The sequence below is a fragment of the Pygoscelis adeliae genome, unplaced genomic scaffold, assembly GCF_000699105.1.
Source record: "Pygoscelis adeliae isolate BGI_AS28 unplaced genomic scaffold, ASM69910v1 Scaffold316, whole genome shotgun sequence".
Classification (NCBI taxonomy): domain Eukaryota; kingdom Metazoa; phylum Chordata; class Aves; order Sphenisciformes; family Spheniscidae; genus Pygoscelis; species Pygoscelis adeliae.
Window position 1 is genome coordinate 29,913 of NW_008824905.1, and position 22,910 is coordinate 52,822.

General features: G+C 46.2%; 1 protein-coding gene across 1 annotated transcript in view; it reads right to left on the reverse strand.

The window, feature by feature from the left end:
- The window catches only part of ADAMTS3 (ADAM metallopeptidase with thrombospondin type 1 motif, 3), an 83,617-nt gene that overhangs the window by 21,976 nt on the left and 38,731 nt on the right, over nucleotides 1–22,910 (reverse strand). Inside the window, 4 exon segments of the mRNA XM_009324877.1 lie at nucleotides 307–412; nucleotides 1,616–1,772; nucleotides 2,968–3,051; nucleotides 14,109–14,308. Of these exon segments, the coding sequence (XP_009323152.1) occupies nucleotides 307–412; nucleotides 1,616–1,772; nucleotides 2,968–3,051; nucleotides 14,109–14,308 (547 nt within the window).

The following is a 22,910-nucleotide window of genomic DNA, read 5'->3' on the forward strand; positions in this document are numbered from 1 at the left end:
GCACCTTCAGTCAGTGAGAAGAAAGAAGTTAAGGATGCTTGACAAGCTACTGTCTCCACTGCCTGGGCCTTCCCGGTTTGTTACTGACCTCCTCCTCACCCTAGAGAAAACGAGTTCCCCCCCTCTCCTCCCCTTCCTTTCTTCCCCCACTTCTCTCCTCATTGCTTAAACCACTGATGGATTCCAAGGGGATGTAAAGAAAGTTAGGATAGCTTTCGTTTAGTCATTAAAATTAAAGCACTTGGGGCAAGCAGGAGACGCAGTGCCATACTTTGCTGGCAATCTAATTGCAAAAGTTGGACTTACACGTGACCAGTTTCATGAGCAACAACAAAAGCCGATGAAAACCCATCCTCGTGGTTGAGAGTACAGCTTCGGACTGGGTGACACATGCCAGTAACAGGAGCATATCCTATTGAGAGAAATCACGTCTCATTCTTTTACCCATTACACTTATTCTAAACGAGACCCCCCCCAATAAACTTACTACCTGAGAAGAACCTAGGATTATTTCCTTTGATTGTCAATTTTTTCTCTGTCTTTGCAATTGCTGTCAAACAGAGTAAATGGCTTTGACATACTGAGATTGATTCCACAGACATCTGTGTTACTTCAGGCACTTATACTTTTATCACCAAAAATGCACAAGATTCCTGTTCCATTAAAAGGTAGAGCTATAGGCTGGGATTTTTTTGCACGTGCTCATACTACTACCTTCATCTACATACTGCCTGGTGCACATCGCACGTCTTTTCCTCAGTAAAAGCTAAAATCTTTCTGAAGACAGGGAATTCTGCCTAACATCTCAACCTAACCAGTTTCACTCCAGGCATGCCAGCCCAGACCTGAAGGAGAGCTCAGACCCTTATCTCCCCCTGAAAGGTGAAGGGAGCGTGGAGATACCGAACACAAATATCTAAGACATCTCCAGCTGGACAGCCAAAACATGGCCTCACCCAGACTCTTCTTTACCTGCACTGACAGAAATCACACTTTGTGAATTTACTTCCCATTATCATTAGTTCCTTGAGTCATAAAGATTAATGCAGGTATCAAAGTAGCAGGTACGCTGTCTATAAAAAGAAATCTACAGTGAACGATGCAATAAAATAAAAGCGAAGTTGAACGCAAAGTGCATTGAGCGTTCCTAGTGATCCCTGCACACACGCACCTGGAGTTCGAAGAAAGTAAATAGCTATTTACTTACATCTCTCAAGTAAGAAACTCGATCTGCCACAGTTAGCCATAAATGGCAAGGACTACCACGGCAAGGTCTACTTGCTTTTTAAAAAGTATGTAAAATGAACGGGAGGAAGTACTTCCTCGCCACGGCAGGGTAACGAGTACACGCTCAGGCTGTCCACATGGGCCTTCCCGAAAGCCAGCACAAGGAACTGGACGTTATGGTGAGTGTACGTGCTTTCCCCAACAGGACCAGGTTTCAATACATCTTTAAAATCGAACATTTCCTTAAGTACTTGCTGAATAAAGGCCTACGTTGCTTATTGTCTCAGGATCATATAACAATGCCATTTTCAGATTTTCCTCTTTTCTGGCAGGCGCTAACCAAGAAACACCAAGTCCAGATAGTTTTGCTCCAGGTCAGCTGCATTACCTTGCATACCAGCAGGCCCAAAATCTTGCCTGGTTAAGAAGATGGCATGATCGTGGTGCTCAGAGTGATTGGGGTCCGACTTCTGCTGCTGATAGGCCCAGCGGCAAACGTTCTCCAAGCTTCTGGAGGGATTCCCCCTTTCAATCAAGCTAATGGACTGAAAGAGCAACACATTAGACCCCGGAGCTCCTAAAGGTAGGAAATTCAGACAAGTTTTCATTTTCTTGGAGCACCAACCAGGTCCCCATTCCTCTCTTCCTAATACCCTATCACTCTAAGTCATGACAGTCTCCTTTCCTACGAGAAAAGAAAATGTGTATGTTAACAGTGACCATGCATGTATAATAGTACACCTTTAGGGTTTTTTTTGAAGACAGTTTAATGAGTGTTCGTATCATCTGTGAAAGTAACTGCCTTTCTGTGTGTAGCCTGTAATGTGCAGGAGGAACACGCAACTCCATGTTAGGATTGAAGACGGACATTTTTATTTCTTTTGTTGGAACTTGCTTACATTCTGGACCGCCAGATGACAACGTGACTCGGTTGAGACGAATGAGCATGTAGTGACACACACAGCCTGTGTGGAGGAAGTGAAGAATACAAACACATAGGACAACGCCTCAAATGGCGCGAGACACTGTCGTGCCAGTAAACGTGTACTGATGAACACAGATTAAACGTCTGGTTCTGTGAGACTTTTCTACAGCCTGTGCCTACAAGGTCAGTAAATTTAATTCCAAGACAAACATCAAACTGGTCTTTTGACTTGCCCAAATTCAAAGCCTGAGTTAAATGGAAGAGACATGATCTTTATCAAGCCCTAAACGGCATTACTGCTTTCCTCTTACCCTGAACAATTTAACAGGCATTTGTTTCAAAACTCTCCGAGTGTATTTTACCAGCCAAATCAATGTACTGTTACAAGTACTGCCCAGGGTACAAAGTGGAGGAGTGTGCTGTGAGCCAGTAACAGGGGCGTACACAAAATGAGAAAAGGAGATAGTTACGCTAGCGGACTGCTTGGAGGGGGTGCACCAGCAAGCTGTGTCGGTCAACCAAGACGATCGCTTCTACTAAACCGATTTAATTCCCGGAGGACTCAAAAGGGCAAGAATTCAGGCTGCGAGCCTGAGCGGGCTGAGCCAGTCCTGCACCTGTGTCACAGAAGGGACACTCACGGCCAGCCTCAGGAATGAGGGCACAAGCACACCTAGCGCATGCCAAGCAGGGAAAGCAGTTCTCTGGAACGAGCTGTTCAGTAGACTCCTGTTTCCACAGCCCTTCACGTGATTCACACGGACTATGATTACAAAGAAGATGAAGGCAGAGAACTGGTTCAGAGGCTTGCTTACCTTCGCGTACCCCAACATGATCATTCGGACCAGCACAACGTTTATGTGAACACCCAGGGATTCATCGTGGTAAATTTCATTCACCTGAGGAAAAAAAAGAAGAATTAAAAAGGGGTCTTCCAAGGCCACACAGATGCTATTTCAAGTGCTTATCCCACTACGGTCTTCTCAGAAGAGGATTCAAGTCTCACGTAATTTCCATGCAGTGAGAAAGGTAGACTACACTTCCCGTCATCGCATACCCCCTCACGCAGAACTTTCTGAAGCACATGTCAAGACTCCTCTCAAGTTTAACGGCCTTGGGATCAGGGCCAATAGAAAAGGTGATTGAGGAAAAAAAAAAAGACTTCAAGTTCAAACCCTGCAAATACTTATCTGAAGGCTTAATTTCACCCATTTGACAAACATAATAAGGGAAAGGAGGTTATACCTGAAAGCAAGGTTATAGCAGTGTGTTCAAGTTCACTGAGGGATTTAAAAGCAGATAAACCCATCACCATCCATCCCACGTGGCCACCTCTGCTATGCCATCTGGCCACTCTAACTGTGGATGAATTCCAGATTCTGCTCCTATTTGTTTCATCAACCATTTGTCTCACTTCAATCAATGGGACGAGTATTTCCAAATCTCTCAACGAGAGCGAGCGAGCATATTTTTGTTGATTTTGTAAAAGATTCTGCTGCCAGTAGCTCTCACTCAAGGAAACGTGCCGTTAACTTCAGCATAGGTTTGTCCTCGGAAAATACTTGAGGATTTGACTTAAAGCCATTTTTGCATTCTGAAGCTCTAGGTTGGGAAGGCAGAATATTTAGACAATGACATGAACAACAAGGCTCCATTTCTGCACACACGTAGGCACGTGTTTAGCTTTAAAGATGTGAATAGTACTCTTGATTCTAAAGCAATCTTAAAATTAATGGGCAAAGCGTTTACAAATCCCAGAAATGCTTTGGAAATTTTCATCTGAAAGTTTTCAAGTCAACAGCATTGCCAGACACATAAATGCTGTAGTATACCTTACAGGGTAATGATATCTCCAAATCTACTTGATTTCTGCAAGTCAATGCGTTCCGTTAAAAAAATTCAGCAGCTGCATGAAAGCATGTAACGGTTTACGCGATCTGGAACGACTTACTACATTAAAAACAACTGCTGGCCTGAGAAAACACCCATCCGTAAGACAACCTCGTGAGACCTCAAAACTAGTCCTCAAGGACTGCGGAAAGCATATGGCAAAGAGCAAACCTGAAAGCCCACAGGGAGTCCTCATAAAACGGTCCACGGCTTTGCACCAAATTAGGTCTGCAGAGGTCTCTGGTGAGATCTCTGCACATCACTTAGAGGCAGAATTTTGATTCAAGTGTTTTTAGCCCCATTTCCAAAGGAAATAAAGATTAGATAGTCACTCCCTCTGTTAGTTCTAACGCCTCAATAAATTTTGGCCCCGTTTACCGCTTTCCAGCAATACTTGCAAAACAATAAAGACCTCAAAGAAATTCACTATCCAGGAGTTTTGGGAAAATAAGCAGGTGATTAGAAATAACAGTCTTACTACTGCTCACACGGAAGGCAAGACTGCATCTCCCTTATCACACGCACATACGGGAGCTCGGGGAACTCTCCCAGCACAAGAGAAGCTTATGTCCCACTGGAGAGCCCGGCCACAAGACAGAAATCCAGAGGTAACGCTGCAGTTCCACTGCTCACCGAACAACTGAAAGACTTCATGGTGGTTTTTGTTTTGAAGAAGGTTTTTTTTTTTTTTTTTAGAAGCAACTAATACTGCTGCCCTACTTTTTAGCGATAAATTAGAATTATGTGGTCACTTTTGTACTAAAAAGAGTATTTGTGGAAGTGAAGTTGAAAAAACAGAATTATGCAGATGGGTCAAAAATTGTTCTTCTTGAGGACCTTCCTTGTGCCTGGGAAGGTGAGAAATGTCCTGCCACTGGAGTATAAATTAGGGGGCTAAAACATCTGCAGATGATCAATGAAGTTACTCATCCTCCTAAAAACAAAATAAATACTATATTATGGGTAATTGGTGAAAAATAAATACCACTGTTCAGAGGCTGGTATATTTGAGCAAGATTTAGAGGTTTTTTATTTTTTTTTTAGTCAGGCTAAACAGAATCTCCCCCTTCCCCTCAGGGAAAAAGGTCATTCTGAGTTGTCCAGACTGTGGGACCTGGCACAATGATTTTAGCCCGTGGTTTTTAAAAATGCAATCCCTTTTAGGACCAGCTGAGAACAGACTGTCAGCAGGACAGTTTTTCAAGGAATGAGCACGCAACTCAGACTGCCCATCTTGTGAAGCAATTATTCCAAAGTTCAATTATTCATCTCGTATTTTCCCCCATTTATGCAACAGCATTGCCCCCACAAAGGTTTGTGTCAGAAAAAACGTTCACAATTTCCCTTGTGCCAAGAAACCACAAGCTTCCCAGGAGTGACTTTCCTAGAGACAAACAGGATCCTGGAATTGACCTAAAGATTCAAGTCTTCTTCAAGATTTCTCCGCAACAGCAGTTTTTAACCCATTCTCTGTGCATTGTGTTGGAGGGCTCCACTACAGGACTCCCATGAGGAGCAAGTTCGTATATACTCTTGTGACCGAAACACAGGGAATTTTGGGAACCTGTAACCTCGCCGGAAGGACACAAATCCAAAAGAAGTGCTGAAAACGTCAGCGTAGACTGCAGCTCTTTCAGACTGCTGTAACCGCACCTACACTGTGGTTATAATGGCAAAAGAAATTACAGTCCAAGCTACTGGTACAAAAGGCATACACCAATCACACCCCAGCGAGCTTGATTTGTCTGATCTGAACTTGTGAAACGTATCTCGGATGGCCAACTGGCCATATAACCTATGTTGTAGTATTTAAAAGTAAAAAGGTTTTAGACTGAATTCAGCAGCAATATGCACAAGCAGCAGCCCGTCAGCCCTCTCACTGGCACAGTGGTGTCAACTGTGAGACTCCACAGACAAAGCGGGGAAGCATCTGTTTACTGAATGGATCAAAAATTGTTCAAACAGACAAAATAAATGCACCCGGCGAATGAACCGTAAGGCTGCAGTGAGGAGCACGGGAAAGGGGAGATAACTGCTAACCACGGGACTTCAGTGCTTCTGTGGAAACTCACCCGTGTTCACGCAGTATGAATGTCATGGGTGAACCCACATTCACAAACTGAAGTACTCGTAAGACAACAACGGCGAAATCGAAGGCACCCTCTAGCCAGACCCCCTCCCTGAAGGAAAAGTGGCTGGATTCTCACCTGCCAGAGAAATCGCTGCCTCTTGACCCACAGTCAACCATAAATCCCCAAGTTACGTTGGATGGTTCCTCTGAGCACCTCTTGCAGTGTGAGCTCTTGGTAGGTGGCCTTTCAAATTCGGGACAGACAGCAAGCTGCAGATGCACGGCCGGTTTTGCGCAGGTACCGTGCAATTCCCTGTCAGGGTTGCCCACCAGCGCCCGCCAACCCTGCCTCCATGGTGCCCAGGTAGGGGCTGCAGGCTAATCCAAGGCAATCTGCAGGCCTGCCAAGGGCTGAGGTCCCAAATGACTCGGCAGGGGGTAAACTATTTGACCACCAAAGCCTCACCCATCATCACAGTCTCCTCAGACCAGCTCCCAGATCCGCTAGCGTAAGTGGTCCCTTCTGGCTTTCAGCTGCAGGAGGGCTAGGAGGGATTGCTGCTGCTGGGTTGAAGCACCAAGAGACACGGGAAACCTGGACTCTGCCCTTGCTCCTCTTTTTATTACTGGCTGACCCAGACTGAGTTTGCTTTCCTGTTCTATGTTTCAGGTCCTGCCTGTAGTGACCTCCTTCGATATTTTTAAATGAAAAACGAGAACAGTATTACCTTGATGACCAGCTCTTCATTTCCTTCTCTTAGAATCTATGGCGTCTTTGATCGCTCTCTTAAATTACCAAGGTATTTCAACAGAAATAATCTAAGAGTAACTGAACTGACTGAGGAAGGTTGCAGAAGTTTCTTCGCTGACATTTCCCTGCCTCCGCTCATTCACAGCAAGTTCCTCTCCGCTTCCACCAAATGCATCATTTGACTCTCCTTGGGTTTTGGGGACCATATACCCTCAATGATCTTCTGTTTCTGCCTTGGTGGAACTACTTACATTTCTGTGTCTGGCTTGCACGGGGAAAACTGCAGTTTCTTCATTAGTCTTCTACAGTGAAGGAATGTTGAGTAATTCAGAATTTAATGATTAATGCGATCAGCTGCTCTACTGCTCACATCATTGGAAATGAAACAGCTTTGAAAAAAATAGTCGACTACTGGACTACTGACCATCCACGGGTATAAATCACTAGATTAAATGGCAAGGAGTGAGCTGGTGACACCTTCACATGCCATGAGTCTTTACCACGGGCTGAGGGCAATATTAGATGAAAATTGACGTAAACTGATACATGGGAGAAGTGAGTGCGTGATGACTGTACGCTGTAGAAACAGCTCCCGAACTAGTAATCTTGACAGACAGCAAGGTAAGTTATAAGCCTGACAAAACCAAACATCAAAAATCAGGGTTGTGAAGAAGGGTGGCTTTGAAGGAGAAACAGCTGCCATAGCCTCTTCAGTCTCGTGATGAAGAGGGAGGCCCTGGGCCATTCTCGAAGCCCCGCAGTTCAGCTCCACAGCGTAATCCACCAGCTGGATGAGAGGCAAGAACGACGACTCCCAAACTCGTAAGAAAAAGTCACCACCTACAGAACAGGCTATTTGCCCGTAAAGAACATCCCTCCGTGCTCACCGCGATGTTGAAATGCGAGGAAGTAAAGCAGAGATTTTCTTCTGAACTGTGCTACTCGAGCACGCCTGCTCGCCACAGAAAGCTGGGCTGGCAGATGGCAGTTCAAAGGTTTCAAGCGAGAGAACAGAAGCTGCCTCCTCCTCCTCTTCCAGCTCAACACCCAACCCACAGCCCAGTCGAGTCGGCAGCCAGACTCCCGCTGCCTGCTGTGAGGGCTTTTGCGGGCGTCCAGGCTCTGCAACACAGACAAGCCTCCAGGAAAGCCACTGAGCAGAGGCAAAAGCAGTGGCAGGAGCAGTGCTGAACTTGGGCTTTTCTGGCAACCTTCTTCTTAAGAAACTTTTTAAAAGCTCGATACTCTTCTATGTCCGTCATCTCCCCCTGCATTTATTTTGCATCGTGTTTTCTTCCCATTTCCAGTTTTACCTGCATCTTGTTTAGAAAGTCATATAAAAAAGACTACCGTTGTTAAAATCTCGACAGGGATGACTAGATTGTTACAAAAGCATTCCTCCCGGAAGAGCTAACGATCTTTACTGTAGTCAACCTACAGCTTCTCAGGGAAGCGGTGTTTGAGCTTGCATGGGCTCTGTATCGACACCTGCTCCCAGCAGATGGTGCCACAGACGTTTAGGAAAAGATGGAAGGGTTTTGGGACGGTGTATCAGCTCTGCTGTTTACTAAGTTAAATGGTTTTAAAACTAAAAAGACAATACTCTGAAATCACCTTTAATGAAGATTTGTTGTTGACGTTTCATGAGGCATGCGGTAAAAAGAAAACGATGCCCTGCAAGTACCGTATCAAGAATATTTTGTTACTCAGGCGAATAATAACTTCTCATCTCAAACTTCCTGGATTCAAAAGTTAACTTGCTTCCTATGTTTGCCAAAACTACGTTAACTCCTATTTCACGTTCTTCAGCAATACAAATTACCCGTGCAGTTTAGCACAGCCGCAACTCACTGCTCAGGGGAGACTGGCATTTCTGAAATGCTGCCAGCAAGAATGGTGCAGCGGATCTGCACGGAAAAACGTTGCGGATGACCTGTCTACCTTCTGCATGCTGCCGTCGGTCTCCAGCGTTAGCTCTCATTTCCACGTGGAACCGCACAGAACAGAACGAGCGCTGATCTGACTTTTCTCCTTTATCTGTGGTAATAGATAAAAGATAAAGTCACCAGGCAAGTGACTAGGAAAAGTCACGAAATCTCTCACTTAAGTAATGTGTTGAGGCCCTGCTACGCACTTCTAGACAGAGGCAGAGTGACTGGAAGAATGAGAGCAAGTGATGGAGAGATAAAGAACTGCAGGTAGAGTGTGTGTGCGCGCGTGGAGACCTGTGGCAGAATTTTTAGACACATCTGACACGGTCTGTTCTTACTGAAGCTAATCATAGAGCTCTCACTGACTTCAGCACGGGGACAACAAACTAAAATTGTTACTTAGGAAGAAGGTGATACCCACAAAACTGCAATGCTGAGTGGCTAGTGATCACCAAATGAGGAATTCTGTCAAAAGCAACTTGCAATTTGAGAATGAATGATGCATGGAAGTACCACTCTACTGGCTAATTCTGGTTTATTCTCCAGAAAAAAGAAAACCGAAAGATATAAACACTGCCGAGCCCAAACCTGCTTAGAATCGCTCAGTATAACCTGATGCCCTCTGCGCATACCTTTCTGATCTCAGTTGCTTTAATCCAGGGAAGCTTTGTCTTAAGTAACCACCCAAGGGAGTAACAAATGTCAGGTGCCTAATACAGACCTTTAATTTCAGATCTAACACCACTGTGCCGAAAACATCAAGCTTTTTTTAAGTATCCACTTAAGCAAATGTACTAGCTACCTCTTGCTGAAAACGATCATGATGAATGTTTCACTGTTCTGTCTTTTGTTAGCTGAAAAATGAAATTCCTCTAAACTGAATGCAGTGCCTTCAAAATCCTCTCTGTTTGTTAGAGGTTTTTCGTGGGTAGCGCAGAGGAGAGGAAAGCCACGTTATGACAGACAACTCCAAAGAAGAGCTAGCTGCAAAGCACCAGATACACTGACAGTGCCACATTCCCATAAAACATTCAACAAACAGTGGGGAAAACCAATTCTCCTCCTGCAAGAGGTGACCTCCACGCCAGTGTGGCACACCACCACGTGACAGAGACAGGACCCGGCTCCTGGCAGACCCAGCGACTCACTGAAGGGCTGCCTTGGCCCTGTGGAGAGGGTGACCGTGGACCTGTGGCATAACCGGGGTGGGGGGGGGAGAGGAAGGGGGGTCAGGCTTTCTAGTCCTACTTGCACCCCGTTTCCCACTCCTCTGCCAGTCTTCACGCCACTTGCTTTCCCGCTGTACTTCTGCAGGTTCTCCGAGGGATGCTCCACGGGGGTTTAGGAACAGTGCTAACACTATGGCAGGGTTCGGGAGATGGAGGCTGCAACTCCTTATGTGCTCCTGGTAAGGGTAAGGTCAGGAAAATGTCGATTCTGTCACCTCAAGGAATTCAGCTGAAACTGCCCAGTAACGGACACGCCACCGAGCTACCCGAAACAATTCCAGGGGAACGACATTCTCTCCAATGGGTGATTTTAGCCCTCAGCCCTTCTGGAAGGCAGGCTGTCAGTGACTTTGGCAGTTCATGCTGTGAGGTAATGGTAAAGCTTCACCTAAAAGCTAGGGACCACACTAGGTTTTATTGCTTTGGACTAGATGAGCCCATGTGGGCTTCTGACTTCCAGCGCTGACCCTTAACAGCTGTTTCGGATGCGTCGCTGGTGCTGGGGTTTCCAGCCTGTTTCTTAAGCCAAGAGTAAGCACAAATGTTAAGCATAGGGAAAAATCTCAGGCATTTCTTCAGCTGAAACTGAACCTCCAGGCCTGGAGCTCCCAATGGCATAGCAGGGTCGTGCAGTGCTTGGTTCTCAGCGAGCCAGCTCTGGCACCAAGAGCAGTATAGTTGTGTCAGCATGGCACCGTGCCCAGGATAACCAGTCTTGGCACAGGGTTGAATGAATGTGATTTAATACTGCTTTTTCGCACTTGAGTGAAACAGTGCTGCTTATGATGCCCGTATACATTTGTTCTTTTGAAGCTACTCTGGAGCCATCTTGCATATGTTGCGTTACATGGGGCAAGACTGCCCTTAACGTCCCTGCTTGGGAGGGCAAGTCTCAGCGAGTTCCCATCAGCCTTGCAACAATCCCCATGAATGCTCCGAACATCCATCACAAATTCTTTCTCATCTAGAGCCTCCCATTTTTAGGAAGAGCAAAAGATTAAGTTCAGATTAAGTCAAGACAAGTTTAGATACGCAAGGTTCAGTTCTTGGGCCTTCACACCACTTGATCCAAACTTAAATCTGAACCAAAAGTCAGGTTCGTGTCTGCCAGGCGAATTCAGCTGTGCTGAACTGTGTCTGCTGGTGTCAGCAGCGGCTTCGACTGCAACAGCTGCAGTCCCGGTGGCTGATGATCTTCTAGGAACAAGCAAAGACTTGCTCATGTGCTTTGATTCCCTCAAGCCTAAAAAAGAAGCTTCTGCTAACAACAAAGACACACAGTTAGTAGACATACATTCACGGCCATGAAAGTCTCGCTGTCGATTCGCTCGTGTCTCAGAGGTGACCCACAGAGCAGCCCAGGTTCAGTGGCTTCTTTCTCCTCAAAGATCTTCACGCCCAGCTTCCTAACACACCACGGTGAAAGGCTTTCTGTGTGCGTGTCAGAGGAGGGGAGGAAGTTATGATTAAATGCCCCGGGCTCCAAAACCAAACGCAGAGGCATTACTCAACTCAACAGCCCCTCTTCATCAAACCAAGATTCTACAGCATCCATTCCCTTATTGTTAGAGAGCAACTCCCCTGGCACGCCGAAATACCACAGTGACCTAAAACATACAAGCTCACGATTACAGAAACAGTAGGAAAGGCGTAGGACTGAACAAAGCTCCAGGTTGTAAACCTAGCAGACTAAATCCTGTTTTTCAGTTACAATGTGTGTGTATGTCTGGAGTTTCTTATTCGAGATTTATAGCACAGTGTAATTCTATAAAGAGTTGTTATAATTCCACACAGAGTTATGCTGGAAAAGATATCAGTTGGTTTAAATTCACGTAGAGATTTTTTTTTTCCTCTCAAATTCTATGGATTAAATTTTTAAACTGCTGCTCCTTATTCTGGGAGCTACAACAGGTGGGGCGGATTTTCAAAGATGCTCAGCACGTTTGTGCCCTTGGAAAACCGAGATGGGATCGTGACAGGCAAAAGCTGTGTGGTGCTGAGGTTCTTCTTTTTTAAGGGACCTGGCTTTAAACTTCTAACGGGTAACTGGGGTCTTATGACAATGAGACCATACCGGTGGGTACACTTCGGTCCTGGCCCTGTGCTTCCCCCTCGATATTTGAGGGGTCTCCTCTGTACCTAAGCAGTGTAGTCTTTCACACATGTAGGATCTGTGTTGTTGGCAGCACAGTTCCTTGTGAAGGAATCGCTTCTTTAGCTGACTGAGGAGCTTGCAAAGGGAGCAAAGAGACCTTCTCTAGATACGGCAACTCGTTTTTAGCCTGAAACGCATCTCCAGCCCCAGGTCTCCATACCGAGTAGCCACGTGCCCGATGCGCTCGTCGCACCGTGTGCTGTGTAAAGGCGTTTGGTGCAGGACATGTTACGATACAAGCCACGTGGATCAAAGCTTGGGCCAAAGGCTGCGGGCAGGGGAGAGAAGTCACGCCTCCATCATTCTGAACGCAGCGTTTCTGTCATTTCTGTGTTACCTGTGTTATGCGTGAGGTCTAACACAAAGGCGCTGTCCCGAGAAGTCCTCTATGTAACGCTGAGTCTTGCTACCCGCTTTCCCAGCCCTTCACGGCGTCACTGCTCTCACCTCTTCCACTCACCCACCGGGAGCAGATTTTCCGCTGGCCTGATTAGGTGCAAGGGGGCTGCTCCTGTCACCCCAGCAATCACCAGCCACCCCTCACGTAATTCAGGCTCTAAGTGAAAGCCTCAACTGACCTTTTTATGCAGTAGCACCGCACGTAGCCTCGCTGCCCGCCACTGCAGTCAAAATGGTAGGAAGTTTGGGCCGAGGGAAGGCATTAAGAGCAGAAAATGCGTAAGAAAAAACCGTCAGCGCAAGCATACGAACTAACCATAAAACAAGGACTGAAGGCCAAATTCACCATATGCGTTATTCACATTGGCTGTCCCTCCTGAAGTGGAATGCTGTGTACTAAGGGGAGCTGAAATGGGGTTTCGGGGATGAGGGGGAGAAGGTGTTTCTGGTACTTTGCGATAGCGAAAGGATTGAATTCTCTCGGTCGGGAATGACGGCGGCTGATGTGACGCAGAATAAAGAGATGTTACAAAGATGATTTGTAAGCCTAAGGAATAATTTTTAAATTATTCCAGGAATAAAAAGGTGAGTGTAAAAAATACAAGAATCATTTCTACATTCATCAAATCATTATTAATTGTAAGCTTATTCTCTTATAATCTGTCCTTAGGCTATTGTTTTTCTTTCCTGGAAAACCTTACGATCCCCACAGCTTCTAAGATGTATCCGTATGGGTCTGACACTTACATGCATTACGAAAAGGCCACACGTTGCAAGGGATTACACATCTCCTTTACGTTCCTTTCATGTATTTTTTTTAGATTTCTTCTAAGATAGAAAAACGGAAAAACATTTAAGCTTGAGCAATTCTAGCATTCGGTGCTGGCGTAGTACATGACTTTTAACGCACGGTGTGAACTGTGCTCTTCTGTAACGTGCGTTCCCATAGAATCTGATAGGGTAGCTCAAGACTGTACCTTTAAACAAGTGTCTTGCCATTGATGTTACAGCCAGAAACACATATGTAGACAAAAAATACTTGCTAACCCCGTAAGACACACTATGATAAAGCAGTTCTAGGAGTCTCTGTTCCTTTGCGGTTTCTATATAAATATGGATATTGCCACACGAGTTAAGGAACAGACATTACCAGATGGTTTGCTTTCTTTCAAAGAGCCGTTAGGTGTCCAGAACACTTTTTCGCTCTGCACGTTTATTCTTTAACCAGGTTTCCTTCAGAACTGTGTTGCGGGAGACGTTAGGAATTATTAGAAATGTATCAAGTTTACATTTTTTCCCCACTGTTTTTCAACTATTTCCAAGTTTGTGGAATTACCCTACAACGTGCCCTAGAAAACTACTGCGAAAAAGATCAGTTAAAGGAACAACTTGAAAAGAGAGAACCATATCCAACAGCAGACAAAATGACGGTATTTGTGTCAAGCGTGGTCTCCTAGATACTCCTGCAAGAGACTACAAAAGCCTTTCACGTTCCAAAACAAGCGGTGCGGCACTGCGGGAGATACTCACTATGTTCATGAGGGTGAGGAGGTAGTTTTGAACGTGTTCTTTGCCATGGAATCGGACGACGGAGTCGTCCACACCTAGCAGCACCTCGATGTTGTAGTCGTCGCCTCCCGCGTGCCTGCGTCGCCTCAGGGTTTCGTTCAGTTGCTGCTCTACGCTGCTGTACAGGGAACTCAGCCCTCCGAGGCCGCCAAGAAGAGACTCTGCAAGAAATAGTAAGACATCAACATCTACTCCAATTCCATTTCAGAAACATCCTCCTGCACAGCATCCTCACCTGTAGAGTCACCACTTCTTCGGATAAAATACATCAGGAACTCTGAAGGGATTATTCTAGTGGCGTAGGGGTAGGGGAAATCACCAGATACCCAATGAAAAAATTCATTCAACCACATGGTTCTATAATTTATCACACGGTTCTTACTTCGAGCATAAAATTCATCCCTAAAGAGATTTAGGCCAAATACTTCACGTCCTAACCCAGAATTTCCCCCCTCCTTTTCTTGCAACGCATCAGGCACGTGTTGTAGAGTACCACAGACAGGGGATGCCTCAGCATTCACTGGGGATGCTGTACAACCCTTAACTTGCGGCTTTAGTGCTCAAAAGTGATGTGGTCAGCCCCACTTCACGTTGACAAGATCTGAAACAGCAGTGTTGTGTGTTCCCCCCTCATGCCCCATCACTGGAACGGCTAAGCTAGAATTTCTGACTGACTCACTACTTTTGTAATTCTTTGTTTAAAAAGTAGGTGTTGGAACATCCTCTCCTGCGAATATCACAGAACACCAGAAGGGTCCCTTGAAGACACGGGTCGAGGGGCAGAGTTCAGATGAACCATTCTGAAGTGGCTTTTAAGGGGACGCATTCAGTAGCCTGTATCTGCAAGGACTCAAAAGCTATTTCTTCCACTCAGGACAGTAAAGCAAAACATCGCCATGGATTTTTGACAGGAAAAAAGTCACAGCTGTAGGCTACTTAGTTCTTCCTAAATCTAAGCCAGCACACCAACAGGCTCTAAGCAATAAACAACAGTAGAGAGGCCTGTTTGGAACATCTTACAGTGTAAACCACTAGCTACGTACTGCAGTCCTCACTAGGAACTGGGCTGATCCTGCGTCTCTGGCTCTGCGGCATCCCCATTCCCCCTCTCTTCCATTTAGAAGAAAGGGGCGATACAGCCCTTAAGTACACAGGGATCCTCCTGCTCTGTGAACCCAGCAAAAGCAACCAGCGCCCAACGCACAGACAGGAGAGGACGGTCCTGCCTTCCACTCGCGCTGACTCGTACTGTAACGGGGCACTTCCCCAAATGATGGCACAGCTCTCAAGCCCTTTTTCTCTACGCTGGAGCTGATGAAAGCCGAGGTTGCAGGTACACAAACTGGCCCTTCACATGTTTTCAGGCGAGACTCCCAGTAAACTGGACGTTAAGTTTTGCTTGTGGAAGGACAGCAGGACCAGGGCCAACGTTGCAAAATGCGCTGGATGGCCACGCTGTAATTCATCTTGAGCAGATTCAACTACCGGCCAACTTAACTGGGAAGCCTCTCCCTCCTAAGTATCGCAGTGGTTCACAGCCACACATAAATAACTCTCCCGGAACCCCACATCAAATGGCAAGGTTGTCCCCGGTTGTTTTCAGAAGCTTAGCCCGCCACTGTGGGTGAGAGACCGGGTCTGCAAACAGCCTCACAATTCAACCGCAAGTCCTCTCGCCCTCAAGAATGCGAACCCTGTGATAGCACACAAGTGGGAAATTCATAGACAAGCTCCAATTCTAAAAATTGCTGCAGCTGGCAGAGCTGCGGAGCGCGGCGTCCAATGGAAATATACCAGCAATGTCATCGCATCGCTACGCCCGCGGCATGAATGGAATAGCTTGAGATCTCTTCAGAAAGAACCAACTATCTGCGCTGTGCAGCACCTTCGGTTTGGCCGTCACTTCCCTTCTTAAATAGGTGGTTTTGCGGTTCAAACGAAGAGGAGAATCTCTTTTTTGTGCGCATGTGAGCAGGCAGAGCGAGTCAGAAAGGATTCCTCTTTTTTCACCCCTCTCTAGTACACAGCCACTTTCTGCAACACAGAGGTTGTTCTCAATATGCCAATATTTTCCATGCGTGCACCCACAGAATATTTTTCAAGTGTGCAATCCCAACAAAGCAAGAAAAAATAACCTCACTCTAGGAAGAAATGTAATGACCATTTTTGGCCAAGGTTTGAAAAAAAGAAAAAGCGGTACTGGAAACATTTTCAAGCATTGAGCCTCCCACCTCCTGAAATGCAACTTGCATACTTCTTTCCACAGAAACCCCAAACCTCCCCCTGCCTGGGCTCAGTGGTAAAAACCCAACCATTTCACTCAGCCTGGCACGTAGCGTATTCCATGAAACGTGCCGGGATTCTCAGGATATGAAGCAGTACCCACTCTAGCTACAGTTTTCCGGGTGCTGACTGTTTTTTTATTTTTTGTCTGCTCTTCTTGGCACTACGTAAGTACCTTACTCCTTAACAGAAGCGCTGGCATCGGAAAACAACTGTCGGCTTTAAGGATGATTTACTTATCAGCTAGTAATTACTTCACAAGCCTCATTCTGCGTGTTGCCTTTCCCCATACCTTGCTGGGAAGCGGAGCTGTGGGGTCCCCTCCCTAAAGGCACCCACTGTAAATTGCCATGCCCCGTCCCAAAAATACAGGGTAATACGAGTGGTTTATCTGCTCTCTCGTTTGTCTGTTTTCCATAATCCAGCACTTAAATGACTTCAGAGTCAAACAATCAGAATCAAACCCAGGTTATAGGTACTAACGATAGCTCTGTTTGCAAATGCTGCAGTCTGCATCCATTGCCAAGCACTTAACAGAACGTAAGGGCAAAGGGATGATGGCGTGACACAAGAGCAGCAGCGCAAAGTGGGAAGATGCCTACGTTCCTATAGCCCAGTCATTAAATCCCTTTCTTCGTGCCGTTGCTCATGATTCAGCTAAGTACTAGGGCACCGGTGGAAATTTTAGAAGACCTCCCAGAGTCAATGACTCTTTTCATAGCATTAAACTCTGTTCCAAATACCTCAATCAACCTGCAGTTATTTACCATAATTGATCATCATTAATTTTGGCTAGTTCTAAAAAGCTTGTTCTGTGCTCACTGGCTTCAGCCGAGGCATAGGGATGGGGGATCAGCTCTGAGCAGCACAGAAAGGGTCCTCAGATGTGTTCTGTTCAGGAGATGGCACTATTATTCTTATAGATACAAAATACACACGCGAAACTCGGAACCTCCCGGGCAGGTAGACGCACAGACAAACACATTAGATATTTTCTCTAATCCGCTCTGCAGAAGGCTGTCCAAGTTTGCCTCTGGTCTATGCATCACGCTGCTCCAGATGAGACTAATTACAAAGCCAATCCCTATGTTTACTGTGAAGCTGTGGCGAAAACCATCTTCTATCTCTCTTCTGTGCCGAGAGCTTCCCAGCTTTGGAAGGGTGAACTTTTCAGAATGTCACAACCCCTACAAGTCAGAGTTCTTTCAAGAATTTATGGATGCTGCAGCAGGAGGAGACATTATGGAAAAATCTTAGTGGAGAGCTATTTACTGCAGTATGAGTGCTAGAACCAGTGAAGACATGAGCATTCTCCATTCAGTTCGTTCAGTAGGTACTTACAGGTACTCGTAATAGAAGGGCAGAGTTCAGCCTGAATGCTTCTTGCACAAAATCTTTGTTAATGCAGAAGTAAGACTGTCGGCTGTGCTCGGCAAGACTTTCACAGACCTTCTGTATTGCAATAAATAACAATCGCAATCATCCTTTTCCTTTCGACCCTCCCTCTCGCCAAAACCAGAAGATACGTAAGTTGTTTTCGTCAGTCCAATTTCATACACATCTGCATGTGCCTGCTGACGTTCAGAGACAGACAGACATCTGCAGCGCTGGTAAATGGCGTTAACTATTGGTAGTGCCACACGATATTGGAACTCAGGACACAAAACACAGCTAAGTCTCTAGAGGGCATTAGGCAACGGTTAAGAAACACACGTGCTGTGACTTCCCCTGCGTACGACTACAGGCTTTGTGTGTAACGGACTATAAAGAAAATTTGCTTTCAACGTAAAATGCATCATAATCTTTGCATGTTAATCCAGGGCTTAGGAAAACCTGAGGCGCTTGAAGCTGGTATAACTCTACTGAGCATCAGCCCTAGCAGGGAGCATATCACCTGCAACTATTTAAATCCAGGGGTGGTTTCAGCATTGAGATGAACAGTTTACACGTAGGCAGTCCTGCAGATTTGCTAGCTCAACGCCACAGGAGTGCCTCTGGACACCCCCTTACCTTCGCGTTGGAGCTGCTGTCATTAGATAACGGAGAAATCAATCTTTCCTTATAAAACTCTTCTCTAGAGCACAGAGCAAGTAATTCAGACACAAGCCAAAGTTGGAGAAACGACGCCCTTCTTATGAGTGGGAAGAGATCACAGCAATGCTTACTGAAGTGAATTATTTAAATTGATCATTTGAAGACAGAGGTTCTTTGCAAGTCAATCTACAAAGCCTCCCCGGCAGCTTTGAGTGCACTGTTTAACGCAGTAGAGACGGCTGTCGCTGCACGGCAATATTCTCTGGTACGCACAGAGGAAACCAGTCTGTTTGTTTGCGGATTTGTACTAGACAGACTAATCCTTCCTAATCTCATTCTGGAATTAGCTGGGTCATTATCTCTTCCTTTTTTATTTTGCTAGTCACCTGCATCTTTTACATCATGATCTCACCTGTCAGAAAACCATGCTCTTTCACCAAGCGAAATGGTTATGCAAACATTTGGGTAGGAAGACAAAACGCACGGCATCGTACGCACATGTGCAGGTGTGTATTTTGATTTCTTTTTTCACAGCACGCATCAGAGCCTGTCTACCACGCATCATCTAGCAAAAATGAGGAGAGCAAAGAATGACGTCTTCCTCCAGTCCAGCTGGGGTTCCTCCGCCAAGAAAAGGCAGGAGGAGTTTTGTGCATGTAGCAAATGAAGCAGTGGAAATGGAACAGAGACGCACCAGAAGGAAATCCCCCCCACATGCTCTGTCATCGTATTTTGTTGAAAGCCACGGCTGCTAACCTCGCCTTGTGCCACCTCTAGAGACTTGGAACCACGCTGCTGGAATCAGACAGTAGGTTTCTGTCAAGCACAAATATATCTACAGAGCCTCCCTGTGAATGCAGACGTGCGTATTCTAAAAGCCATAACCCCTCTGCAGACCAGTAAAGTACGCCTCCCTTCTAAATCCTTTTTCAGAAACACTGAACTTTTACCGTAAACACCTACGTCAAAAATTGGACATAACCGTACCCCTCCTAAATGCTTTGCTGTATCCAAAAAAATAAAAAGGATGTTCTGGGTTACAGCATGTATCTTTCCTAGAGTGTAACTTCAAAAGAATGGAACTACCGTTCTTTTCCTACTATTACATAAACTTGTGATCTGCCCAAGTCTAATTTCATGAATGCTGTCAGCAGTCAAACCTCTGTGTATCTGAAGAGAACCCTAAGCACTTCTCACACGCAAGATTCTTGCAATCTTATTTTATATTGTAAAATACGTGGGCTGAATTTTGTGATACAATGCTGCTGATATCAGCAGCATTCCTTATATCTATCTATCTATGTATATATGTTCTTCCTATGTGCTTACTTGCTTGAGGAGTAACGGGGTATATCTGGACGTTGCACCCTTTCTTTGGACACGTTTCACTCAGTGTAACTGAGCTGAGCGTGTGACCCTTCGCTCCTTTTGAGCTGGCGCTGCAGACCCTTGGAGACGGCAGCTAGCCGCAGCAAGCGAGGGAAGGCAGGAATTGCTCTGCAGCGGCAGGAATGGGGTTATCTTCAGGATCAGGTGGCTACAGCCCGGCGCCTTGCTTAGTCCCTGGCTGCTTCCCTCGTGTCGAAGAAAACTCAGCAAATAAGAGAATACACAGGCTCTGAGATTTACAGCTGTGAGTACAAGGGGGAGATTAATGCAGCGTAACTATAAACCTGCCCATTGTCAAGGTACTCATTTACTCCAAGCCACAGCGTGCGCTGAGGAGCGAGGTGATGCCTCTCCAGGACACCAGACTCACAGACAAGAGATCTGCGTCCATCTAGTCCTGCGGAATCGATAAAACAGCTGCTGCGCTTGTGGCCTAAAGATTTATGCCTTTTCCCGTGTCTCTTGTGGAGGCACTTTTCTCATCTCAACAGATGTCTGAGCTAGCAGACAAGGGGTTCAAATTCATTAGTGCACAGAAGGGAAAAGGTCTCGAAACAGCGGCAGGGCAAGATGTGACTCATGCTCCGCTTCCAAACGCTGCCCGCCGTCTGGAGAGAAGCCTGGCTCACCTTCTTCCCGCGGTCTCACTCCTGCATCTGTAAGGCTGGAAAGCAGCAGGCTCAGCGGGCAGGGCCGTCTTGACTCAAGGTGACCCGCATCAGTAAGGCACAGGCTTCGTGCCTATTACTAATAGTCATGCTCTTAATAGGAATTGCGTTGCACTGTCTCCTGAGAAAAAGAACAAACGGAGAAGGAGGAACTGCATTTCGGGAAGGATCCTAAGTATAAGCACGAAAACTGATCAACAGAGATCAGATCCGTGGAGGGAAAGGAAGCGTGAGCCAAGACAAGAGAGGAGAGACCGGGGGGGTGCAAGCACGCAAGGGAGGTTCTTCTGAGCCCCGTGAAGACCCGGCAGCGGTGCCGGAGAAGGACGGCTGCGTGTCGGGGCGCACCGGTGAAACTGCCTGCGAGGCCAGCACGCGAGCCTGCCTGCACGAGCCGATGCAGGCACTCTCTCTCAGCGGGGAGAGCTACGGCTGCGTCCCTGCACCGACCCTGCTGCACAACAGGTACGCGGGCCACGCGTTCAGAGTCTCTAGGCGCAGGGTGATCTCACCGAGTCAGCCACAAGCTGGAGTTTCTTTTTGGCGAGAGATTACGACCGCTGACAAATTTAGGAGAAGCAAGCATGCAGCTGCCTAATTTAGCCTTTTCCTGAAAATACAGCTGGCAACGGTGCCTGGGGAAGCTCCACAACTTCACTAATTCAAAATGAAAACGAAGAAAAATCAGTTTGGAACAAATTGAGATCAATGTATATCCCTTCTTAACGAGCGTGTTAATGTAGAAAATGTCCCCAAGGACAGCTGTATTCTGTAGCAACTAAAAAATTCCATCATGCTATTTTCAAAGAAAGGAAACTAGGCCAACTCATAATGTCACTTCTGAAGTTGCACTAAGTAGCCGTTGCACGTTTTTCTACTTGTTAACCACTGGATGAATATGAGTTTCCGTGATTGCTTTTTCTCCTAGTTATAGATTCTCGAAGCTGTCAAAACCTGTGTTACCAGGGTGGAGACAGGCATTCGCGCTAAGTTTTTCTCTGCCCTTTTTCCCAGTCTTAATGCTCAGCTCTTTCAGGCTGCTACAGAGCTTGGCCTATTTATTTTATTTTGTTGAACTCCTGTGCATCTGCATCCGGGACAGCGACAAGAGAAATTACTGGACACGGAAAATGAGCTGTAAGCTCCTCTTGCAACCAAATGCAAGAAAGGTGCGGAGGAAAGGATGGCTCACTTGGGAAAGGCAGCTGATGGTATCAGTGGCTCTATTACACCCTGAAGATAACGTGTAAAACCCTCGAAGGCAGCCTTGCTCCTTTCGCAAAGCACGAGATTTAAAAAGCGAAGCAACTCTGTGAAGTAAACAGTGAAGGTACCCCAAGGAATTCTGCTTTTGGGGATATTTTTCTTCGTAATACAGAATTCTCCACAGAAAACACATCTGGAATAAACTGCACAGAGATAACTGGTGATCAGGCTGATTTCGGTATTTAGCAGGTTGTGATTCCTGACTGTCGGGGGCCGGCCGAGGTGACGACATCTCACACCCTGCCCCGAGAAGTCAGCCACTGACAGCTTCCAGCCGAGGGAGGGCCGTCAGCATCTTTGACCAACAGGTCGAAAAGACTGAATAAGGGTAGAAACAGGGCTTGCTAATTGAAGAAACTAGCTGAAAATGACCTTTCCTCACCTCGCTCTTAGAATGAGATTCACCGAGAGAAGCACTCGGCTTGGAAGGTCCCCTCGGAGGCCGCTCAAAGCAGGGCCAAATCCAAAGTTACAGCGGGCTGCCCAGAGACTCATCCTGGCCGCTTCGAAACTCTCCGTGGATGGAGGTCCCGGTGCCTCTCTGGGCCCCAGTCCAGGGAACCACTTCCCAGTGAACCATTTTTTCCTACTATCTACTCTAATTCCCCCTGTTCCGAGTTGTGACTGCTGCCTCTTGTTCTCTTGTTGAACATTTCTGAGACGTCTTCCCTGTACCTAATGTTGTTACCAAATACTCCCACGTTACTTGTCTCGCTCTTCCCGGGGGTCTGTATAGCACTCATAAACGTGACCGTCCTCAAGACATAAAAAAGCGGTCATGAAAAAGTTATTCCGCAGCTTCCAGCCTACTAAAGCCAAAGACTGAGATTTTATCCAGATTTTATCTAAGCTCAATGCAGATCAGACTGCCAAAGGTCCTCAGCAACCTGCTTTATACGAAAGCTCATCTGTCATTTAAATGCACCCACGGAACTCTGATAGATTTAGGAGTTTCAAGTATTACAGTGGATTTTTAGCAGTTCCACAACACGCTTTGCTGACTGTTGCCTTTTCTTTACTAACTACCTGTGAAGGACAAGTTAAGATGTTGATGACTTCTAAAGATCTGGCCCTTTAGATGTGGAACAAGAAGCTACCAGGAGCGGATGGCCAGACATTTTGG